The sequence below is a fragment of the Bacillus rossius genome, chromosome 5, assembly GCF_032445375.1.
Source record: "Bacillus rossius redtenbacheri isolate Brsri chromosome 5, Brsri_v3, whole genome shotgun sequence".
Taxonomy (NCBI): Eukaryota; Metazoa; Arthropoda; class Insecta; order Phasmatodea; family Bacillidae; genus Bacillus; species Bacillus rossius.
This window is the reverse complement of record NC_086333.1, coordinates 55,639,389-55,650,315: the sequence shown is the minus strand read 5'-3', so window position 1 is coordinate 55,650,315 and position 10,927 is coordinate 55,639,389. Positions and strand designations below refer to the sequence as shown.

General features: G+C 40.5%; 1 protein-coding gene across 1 annotated transcript; it reads left to right on the top strand.

Moving 5' to 3' along the window:
- The first annotated feature begins 6,531 nt into the window (after positions 1 to 6,531).
- Positions 6,532 to 9,786, top strand: LOC134532378 (chitinase-like protein 3). The gene has a single exon (XM_063368815.1). The coding sequence runs from the start codon at positions 6,556 to 6,558 to the stop codon at positions 8,023 to 8,025; it is 1,470 nt and encodes a 489-aa protein (XP_063224885.1). The 5' UTR covers positions 6,532 to 6,555; the 3' UTR covers positions 8,026 to 9,786.
- The last annotated feature ends 1,141 nt before the right edge of the window (positions 9,787 to 10,927 follow it).

Below are 10,927 nucleotides of genomic sequence, written 5' to 3'. Positions count from 1 at the left end.
TTACTGATGAGGAATTGATCTCTGCATGAAGAATTTTTTACTTAATGAGTCATGTCATTTTTTATTCAAGGTTGCATTTAATTATTGAAATTCTGCCAATAAATCAGCACTTGTAAATTTTTATCAGGTGGAAATTTAAAAAAAATATATATATCATTATTCAGTCAAATAATCTCTGAGAAATCTAAGAAGCACTAACAGGATGGACGAACTTCCTTCTCCTTGGTGTCTAGCGAAGCCCTCCTTCTTTTGCGATCGTTAGTGAGCATCCCGCATCCCGCATAAAAGAACTAATTAATATTCACCTGCAAGCAACATGTGGCGACATCTGTTGTTGAAAAGCAGAACTACATGCATAAAGTACTTTTGCATGAGATAACCTAACTCTCACCACTGAGTGGTGCTATTGTAATCAGTTAGAGTCATGTAGTCTCGTAGCCATGTAGCCTCGTGTCCTGGAAGCTTCGTAGTCCTGTAGCCTCGCAGTCTCGTAACCCTGTGTTCTGGAAGCTTCGTAAACATGATGCATTGGAACCTCGTAGACCTGTAGCTACGTAACAAAGTATCCATGGAATCATATAACATAATGCTGTTGGAGCAGTGGGAGCAAAAGAGAAAATGCTGACGAAGACAGATGTGATAATTGGAGCCTTGTAGATGTGTAGCTTCGTAGTCAAGTAGCCTTGTACTATTATAACATAATGCTGCTGTAGCAGTTGGAGCCAAAGAGAAAATTCAGCCGAAGACAAATGCCGTAATTGGAGCCATGTAGACTTGTAGCTTCGAAGTCAAGTAGCCTTGTACTATTATAACATAATGCTGCTGAAGTAGTTGGAGCTTTGTACGCTTGAAGGTAGTTGGAGGAGTCTTGTACACTCGTAGAATTGTAGTCTCATAGTCTCTTAGAGTCGTAGCATTCTAACCAAATATCATTGGAGCTGATGAACCAAAAGGACGTTGGAGACAATGACTGTTGGAGGCAATGACTGTTGGAGCCAATGACTGTTGGAGTCAATGACTGTTGGAGTCGATGGCTAATGGAAATATAAACTGTTGGATTCATAGACTGATGGAGAGATTATATCCTAACTTATCATTGAAGATCGTATCCTACCAAGTTGAATGAACGAGAGAATGCGCCTCCTTTTCGTTAAATGAGCTTTCGTTTTATAGAATTTCCGTCCAAACGTGCTTCGTTTTCATTAAATGCTTGTCCTGCGCGAACGAAGCGTAGTCATTGTGTGTACATTACATATATATTGCGTACATTGCGTACATTGGGTGTACTTTGCGTAAATTGCGTGTACTCTGCGTGTACTGTGTGTCAATTGCGTGAATATTACGTGTTCGTTCCGTTTCCTGTGTGTACTGTGTGTACGTTCCGTTTCCTGTGTGTACTGTGTGTACGTTCCGTTTCCTGTGTGTACTGTGTGTACGTTCCGTTTCCTGTGTGTACTGTGTGTACGTTCCGTTCCCTGTGTGTACTGTGTGTACGTTCCGTTTCCTGTGTGTACTGTGTGTACGTTCCGTTCCCTGTGTGTGTACTGTGTGTACGTTCCGTTTCCTGTGTGTACTGTGTGTACGTTCCGTTTCCTGTGTGTACTGTGTGTACGTTCCGTTTCCTGTGTGTACTGTGTGTACGTTCCGTTTCCTGTGTGTACTGTGTGTACGTTCCGTTTCCTGTGTGTACTGTGTGTACGTTCCGTTTCCTGTGTGTACTGTGTGTACGTTCCGTTTCCTGTGTGTACTGTGTGTACGTTCCGTTTCCTGTGTGTGTGTACTGTGTAATCATTACATTTATTGTGTGTAAATTACATGTATTGCGCGTACATTGCGTGTTGGAGCTGTTGGAGCATTTGGAGCTTTATACACTTGAAGGTAGTTGGAGGAGTCTTGTACACTCGTAGAATTGTAGCCTCATGGTCTCTTAGACTCGTAGCATTCTAGCCAAATATCATTGGAGCTGATGAAGAAAAAGGTTGTTGGTGTCAATGACTGTTGGAGTTACTAGACTGATAGAATCAATAGACTGATGGAACCAATGAATATTGGAGCCAATGAATATTGGAGCCAATGACAAATGTGCGGTCTTTTCGATGATGGTGCTGCCTTTTTCGTTGTCGGTGCTTCCAAATGTGCTGCCTTTTCGTTGTCGGTGCTTCCAAGTGTGCTTCCTTTTTTTTTTTTTGATGGTGCTTCTATTTTTTTAATGTTGTTTTGACTCTAGTATTATAATAAATTGTTCTTGATTTGACTAGCGTATTATTCCATCCGGTGCATGTATATAAGCGAGTCCTAGACAGCAGGACGCTCAGTTTGTTTCTGACGACGGCGGTGTAAGGATCACCTAGATTGTTTAATCTGGTGCATAAATCGCGTAATTACCTGTTCTTGCGAACTCGATGGCATCTTTACCGTCTTTAACGTTGAACTCGGAGGTTGTACCATCGACTACGGGAACCTTATCGACAGCTACGACGGAGAAGGAGCAGATCCCGTTGGTAACGATGACGTCAACATTGGAGGGGATTTCAACAGATGTGATACCACCAGCAGAAGAGACTTTAATGCCGGTAGTGCTGACTGTACAGGAAACCTCGACGAACGCTGTTTCACCTTCGATGGAGACTTCAATGGATGGCGAATCGTCAACTAACGAACATCGATGTCGTTACTGTGACAAGATTTTCTCAAACATCAGCAATGCTCGTCGTCACGAGAAGAGAGAATGTGCCAAGAACCCTTATCGTAAAATGTTTGGTTGTATTAAGTGTCGCAAGCAATTTACAAGAAATGCTAATTTGAAGCATCACTTGGAGACATGTAAAGGACCTGCAGTGCGGCAGAAAGTAAAGGTTTCTATACAACAGCGATGCATTGATGTGCATAAGAGTATGCCTGGAAATGATTCAGTTGCAGTAACAGCGACATCTGGTTCGGGTTTGTCTTCAACTAGGCATCCTTGTGGCTACTGCGACATGACGTTTGCATTTGCACATGATGTACGGAGACATGAGAGGAGTAAATGTACGAAGAATCCTTCTCGCATGAAGTTTCGCTGTGACGAGTGTCATAAATGGTTTACTCGAATTGATAATTTGCGCCAACATTTGATAAACTGTAAAGGTGAAGTCAGTGCGCCTACTGCTGAACTACCTGCAGCAATTACGACTCCTGAGTTTAGATTGGTGACTCGTGAGCGTACAAGTAAAAAAACTGATGTGCAGCAACCGATTGCTGTGGCATCTGAACATGAAAATAAACATAAGACTGTGATCGGAGCATTACAAGTGAACGATAATGGCTTCTACTTGGCGCAGTCTGCATTTCGTGGAACATTGAAAGACTACTATTATCCAAGTACGTTAAGTGAGTCAAAGGACATTTGTAATTTTCTTGATGATATCAGACAGGACATAATCAATCAGCTTACTGATGACGTAGCAACAAACGGACCTTTGAAATATAACTTGTAGTTGGACTGTATATATGGAAAGCCTTATCCGTTCGATGACAAAGTGAAGAAGTGTGCATTCAAGACATCGGCTGCAGTAATTTACAGTTCTAACGATATCAAGCAAACTGTTAAACAAGGTATCCAGAAACTCTGTCAAGAAGAGGAGGACTATGTCTGTAAAGGATCTGGCTGGACTCTGTCTTGTATAAACCGATTGGAGCTAAGAATTAGTCATTTCACGCCTATGCGGACCTAAATGTTTGTAAGATTGCTAACCTTCGCAGGTGATCCTGTAGTAAAATAGAAATTATGTAATAAATATTATGTTTGTAAAAGAACTTGCAGTGTTTTTATTTTCGAACATGTTACTATTATGTTAAATTGATGTTATATTTCCTTTTTTTTGCATCGTCCTAGATCGTACCAAGGACCTTAGTCGACCTAATCAATCAGTATATAGATTACAAATTTATTTAATGAATTTTGGAATTTTTCCCGAATTTCTAGCTAAATAATTACGGATTTTCAAGATGGCGGCCAAATGACAAGATGTCGGGTGTCACAGCAATAATAAATGATTACTGCACTCTAGCGGATAAGAATTAAACTAACATGGCGTCAGCGCACTCTCGCCGATGATACACTGATGATGGATTCCAGCAGACGAGGACAAGATGGCGGACATGACGTCATACTACCTGACGATATATATGCTTTGAAAAAAAGTGGTGGGAGTCAGTATGCCTGCAGCCACCGCGGGGGGAAGGATCGGTCGCCATTTTTTTTTTTTTTGCACTCGTCGGGTTTGAACCGAGGACTCCGAGCTCCGTGTCGTAAAAATATATTTTTTATAAGTATTTTATTAAAATTTTATTAAATGTATATTTTTATAATTTTAAAAAAAATTTCATTAAAATCGGATAATAAATAAAAAAGTTAAAGATGGCGGCCGTAACGGAAATTACAACGGTGACGTCATAATCCATGATGACGTCAGAGGCTTATCGTAGGCTGTAGACATGGATGCTTAAGCCTACATATGGACATTTCTAGCCGCTGGGATTTTTAAGGACTAAAAACGGGAAATTTTCCCTCTAAACGGGAATTTTTCTCTCGAAAACGGGAATTTTTGAATTGTGGAATTTTTTTGAGATTTTTTGGCGGAATTTTTTTTCACAGAAATTGAAATTTTGGCGATTTTTGAGGAATTTTGGGCAATTTTTGCCCAATTTTGGCGGATTTTGACACATTTTGAGGATCAAATTCAAGGTCAAGGTCAAAGTTCAAGGTCACAACCATCCAAGATGGCCGCCGTGACGTCACAATCCAAGATGGCGGAAAACACCACAGACACCACACCCTGGACCCTGCGCTCGGACCGGCTATCCTATACTACTATTATATTTATATATATATAGTTTTAATTTAAATCCAAGCTTGTGCCTTTTGAAGCCGCACCAAAGAACATTACCGTTATTTAAATAGTTCGAATTTTAATTGCACACTATTCCGTGTTCTTACTATTACGGTATTCTAGCCAGACTGAAGAAAAACCCTAATAAAATATCAAACGAACCGATCTCGAACGTGTTCTGTGAAAAAAAGACTTTCAAAACATTTGAACTATTTGATAAACAATAATATATAACAGTGGTTCAAAACTATGCATAATCTGTAAAAAGTTAGTTTTATTATGGAATACTTATAACTAACTTAAAATTCAGTTGTATGGTTTTAAAATTGAAAAACGAAGACAGATACAAAATTTCTGTTTATATCAAAACAACAGTTAACAATTTTAAATAATTAAATGTTTAAAGGATGCGTATTGTGTTTGACGAAAGGTAATCTGTTTCAATAATCGTGCACATTACGTTTAAAAACATTTAACACAAATTTAAATAGTAAGCTAATCACTGCATTGCCAAATCTGATGTTAGGTCTTCACTGTACGAAATCATCTTTTTAGTTAGATTTTAAAGGAAAACTACTAAGTAAAACTTTTGGAAATGTTCTACCAAAATTTACTTTCATTTTTCTTAGATCCCAAATCCATTGAAAATTAAAAAGGTTTAAGTATGATAATATACACATTTGCATATAAAATATATTTCTTACACAATGAACGTCTTATTTCACACAAATTAATTTCAGAACTAACAATAAAACAAAATAAATGAATAACATCTTTCCCATTCTTCGATTGATAATATCATTATCAAAAACTGAAGAATATTTATAATTTATTGTTTTGAGTGGAAAAATAAAATTTAAATGTTTTCTATAAAACTTTCTTTGATGGCATCAATTTATCTAATCTCAAGGTGTAGAAATGATAGTAATTGAATGAAATAAATTCATGGATTTTTTATTTGCCTAGTAAGTCAATTCCTTAAAAAGTATGGTAAAACTTGAAGTAGCTTGGCTTCTGGGTTGTAGCCGTGTCACTGGCAAATAATTCACCAACGTTTCGGTCGACATTGCCATCACCATTATCAGGGAGCAGGTAACTGCTACGAGCAGTAGAGCAATAAGTAGAGAGAGCCATTGTCGAGTCAAGCTCCAGTAGGGAAAATAAAAGTGGGCTAAATGCAAGCATGATTAATTTGAGGACACACATTACCAAGTTTTTTTATTAGTAGGTATTGTAAATAGTAGTCAATCAATAAAACACTATTATAGTAATTGGGTTATCTTTTTTAACCTGTTTTGTCTCGCGTAATAAAATGTACATTGAGCGCTACGATTATAACTGAAAAAAAAATTACATTATTAGCAATAAGGAAAAATTATCATTATCTTATCCACCAAAGCAAAAACGTTTGCTACAAGCGATCACTTTCGTTTTGAAAACAAGATAGCGTTTGATTCGCAGTACCAGGAATAGCCCATGAACTATGAGATTGGGGCGTTGTACTGTATCCGGTAGATTAGCCGCTGAGCTCTGAAAGGTTTAGTAAGACAAATTCGTCTCTTATCTTCAAGTCAACATCCAAGTGGTTCAGCCGAACCAGGTGGCCCGTGGAAACGAGACCGTGTATATATACGAGCAAGGATGGGCGACGGCCAGACAGTTGAGGTGTTATCAGCTTGAGAAGATGAGGACTCTGACGCTGTTCGTTTCGGCGCTGGCAGTGGCCGCGGCCGCCGATAGGGTTATCTTCTGCTACCTGGGCAGCTGGGCGACCTACCGGTCTGGGAACGGCAAGTTCGAGGCGGAGAACATCCAGCCCGACCTCTGCACGCACCTGGTGTACGCCTTCGTCGGGATCTCCACCTCGGGCGAGGTGGTGCTGCTCGACGCGTTCAACGACCTCGCCGACAACTACGGCAGGAACGCGATGGCCCGCTGCCAGAAGCTCAAGACCCAGAACCTCAACCTCAAGGTCCTCGTTGCCATCGGCGGCTGGAACGAGGGCTCCGAGAGGTACTCGGCGGTCGTGAACAACGACACCTTGCGCGCCGTCTTCGTCGACAGCATAGTGAACTTCACGGCGGGCTACGGCTTCGACGGCTTCGACATCGACTGGGAGTACCCGGGGCTGCGCGGCGGCGCGCCCACGGACAAGGCCGCCTTCGCGCAGCTGCTGAAGGAGCTGAGGCCGCGCTTCACCGAGAAGGACCTGGTGCTGACGGCGGCCGTCGGCGCCGGCAAGACCACCGTCGACGCCGCCTACGACGTGCCGAGTCTCTCCGAGCACCTGGACTACATCAACGTGATGACCTACGACTTACACGGCTCGTGGGACGGCGTGACGGGGCAGAACGCGCCGCTGTACCCCAGCGCGATCGACGCCGACCTCACCCTCAACGTGGACGCGGCGATCAGGTACTGGGTGTCGCTGGGCGCCAGCCCGGCCAAGCTCGTGCTGGGCATGGCCACCTACGGCCGGACCTTCACTCTGACGAGCTCCGCCGTCAACGGCCTGGGGGCTCCCGCGTCCGTCGGCGGCACCGCCGGCAAGTACACCGCCACCGCGGGCACCCTCGGCTACAACGAGCTCTGCGAGCTGAACCTCACGTCGCCGTGGACCGTCGTGTGGGACGACGTGCAGAAGGTGCCATACGCTCACTCGGGCGACCAGTGGATCGGCTACGACGACGTCCGCTCGCTGGCCATCAAGAGCGAGTACATCCTGAACAACAGCCTGGCCGGGGGGATGATCTGGAGCCTGGAGACGGACGACTTCCTGGGGCTGTGCCACGGGTACAAGTTCCCGCTGCTGAGCGCCATCAACCGAGTGTTGAACGGCGGCGGGAACTCCCCGGGCAACAGCACCACCAGTAGCACCACCGCCAGCACCACCACCACCACCACCACAACCACAACCACCACCACCACGGCATCTCCCGCCAACACCACCTCCCAGGGCTCAACCGGCGCGAGCGACGCCTCGGCGCTATGCAGCGCAGAGGGGTTCGTGCGCGACCCCAGCAACTGCCAGGTCTTCTACCAGTGCCAGCTGGTGAACGGCGCGTTCGTGGCGCACAAGTTCACGTGCCAGGACTCGCTCTTGTTCGACACGACCTCGAACACTTGCAACTTCGCCGCGCAGGTGACGTGCTGACTAGGCGGCCCTTGCATGCTGGTGATAGTTTATTTTATCAATTCGTTTGCACATACATTCAATTTATAATAATTGTAATATTGTTCAATTGGTTAGAACTTTGTGTGTATATATATATATGTATAAATGTTTAATATATTCAATATATTTTGAACTAAAAGATAGAGGAACTTGAATGTTGTGCAGTCGGTAACAGTAAAAGCTGTAGAAGAATTCACATAGTTTTTTTCAGATTATCTTTCATGCACAATAGTTGGAGACATGATTATTTCGAAAATTCACTTCAGGCGAGATTGAACTTTCCTTTATATTGTCAATACACTTTAAAAACATTTTATTACTGTCTGAGGGTCGTCAATACGAATACTGTAGTTCAATCATAAACGTGTAGTAGATGTATACGTGCTTAAAATCTACTTTTCTGCCCGGTGAACACGCGAAAATAATATTTGCTCCGACAACAATCCTCGCTAAGCTAGAAAGATCGCAAGTCAATTCCACTGAAGGAGAAAGAAAATTTTCACGTCTTGCCTTGGGAATGGCAGCGTAAATTTTTAATGAGTAAATAAGTACTTCTATTAAGCAAACATCTATGAACCCCTCCGCTGTAAAAATTTGGTTATCTGCTTTCTAAGTAAACGAAAATACAGACTTCTCTTTTAGCGAAATTTACGTTTTCCGCGCGTGCTTTATCTTGTGTAATTTTCACGAGTAGGTACATCTGAAGAAAAAAAAAACCGACTAGATTTCAAAAACCAGTAAATTTGATCTAATTTCGCCAAAAGGCTGGAGGTTACCTGGTAGTTTTAAGATGGAGTTTAAGCTACAGGTAAGCCAGTTATACATAAAAATAACCAATTACGAGCAAGCCATTCAATACTGGTAATGAAGTCAGTAGCGAATGAGAAAAAGATACATGCTCGAGTTTTCGGAGTCCAACATGAAAGACAATGAATCCTGCGAAATTTACCATCCCATCTTAATGACCATTTGCGACGTGACCATTGCTTTGCAAATTAATGAATTTTAGTATTTAAGGTTCATTTTCTGTGAACATATTCGACAAATTTCCTTACAAGTAAAGGAACTTAATGAGAATAAAGTTTGTAGATTTTTCTTTGTATCTAATAATTTACTGATGTCCATTTTTTTTTGTAGAAATGCAGTAAAAACATTTGTTGCAAAAGTTTTATCCACAGTTTGGAAACATATTTTTCCTGGAATATTTTTATTTTATCTATCTGTAAGTAGTATTTCATTAAGTTAACTGTTAACAACATTTAGTTATTTGGATTTTTATTTTTTATTTTACCAAACCGAATAACTGAATTGTTTTTCATTATTGTATTCTAAGTGAGTTAACAATGTAACAACTTTCCATCTATTTAATGGTTGTAACTCATGTATGTATTTTTTTATAATTTTTTTAGAAATATATTGTTTCAATCTATTAAATATTGTCACATGTTTTGTGAATATTGGTCGTAAAATCATGTTTTATTTATTTTTAAATTATAACTTAATTATTCCATAGTAGATATTGGTCTTCACTCAATACAATCTAAAAATATTTAGTTTTTTTGGTGGATATTGTTGGCATAAATGTTTTTATACAACACTGTGAATCAAAAGAGTTCCTTGTTTCCGCTCTTTACTAAAATTATTTCGTGAGACATTAAGAAAAGTAGGAATATTATTTAAGTGAGCCTTGATATGTAGTTGAATCGTAATGTGAAGAAAGAAATCATTAAATGGTCTTTTTACTTACCTCCTCTAGTTTTTCAAATTTCCATGCACCACCTTTTCATTGAATTGGTTTTTTCATACTTTCATTGTCAATAAACACAAACCCTGAAAAAGTAACAAAGTTAAAAACACGACGAATGTTGATCAGATCATTTTTATTTATGCCAATGTTCATATTTAGGAGAATACTAGATAAAATGTTATACATAACATTTCTGTGTAAGCGAATCTGTTTCAATCACAATATAATTCACACAAATGGTTCAGAAATATTATTTTTTAATTAAAAAAAATTGCTTTTAAATTTATGGTTACATATAACATCACATCCTATCACATTACTATCTATTTTTCAAAAATCTAAATACAATAACATTTGTTTTTATTAGTCTAATAATACCGAAGAGACAAAAATACAGACAAATAAAAAACATTTTAAAATGTTTTATTTGGTTAACGTATTGAATTTCATAACAGTAAAATGTGTAGTAGATAACAATTGTAGAACTTTGAAAAATCACAGACGCTTATATTTTATAAATTTCTGTTGTTGTATATTTTTAGCGATTAAAAAACAAATTTAAGGCGTAAAAACATTATTTCTGTAAACTCACGGCAGAAATTACGGAAATGATTCGTTCGTTCGGAGACGTAACGCCCGAGAAACTGCGCTGGCTTCTCCCGCGCGCGCTCTGTCTGCCGGCGGACGGACAAATCGCTACTCCCGGTCGGCATGATGTACGACCGGCCAATGGAACAGTGATAAACCCCAGTTTTAACGTTTCCCCCCCTTCTTTCCCACGCATTTTTTTCTCTCTCTATCCGCCCACCCCCTTCCTTTTTCATCTTCTCTGGTCTTTCCACCCGTATTTCCTTTTATCGCATCGTCCGCGATCTGTTTCTTTCGCCTCGCCTCTAATTTCTCATTCCCCCTTCCGCCCCTAAGCCCTCACACCACCAACCCGTCACATCAGATGTTCCCATTTACTACACCGTTAAAAATTACATTGAAATTACGGAGCTTCCAACGAAGTATTACCCAGAAATAAACAAAGAGTTCTTCGTAATTTCAAATAACTGAATTTACGTAGAAACCGCACTGTATTTTGACTTCCGAGTTGTATATTTCAATCTTAACAAAGTTAAACAAAAGAAT

Excerpts from the sequence above, each read along its gene's own strand:
- LOC134532378 (XM_063368815.1), top strand. The coding sequence starts at position 6,556 with ATGAGGACTCTGACGCTGTTCGTTTCGGCGCTGGCAGTGGCCGCGGCC.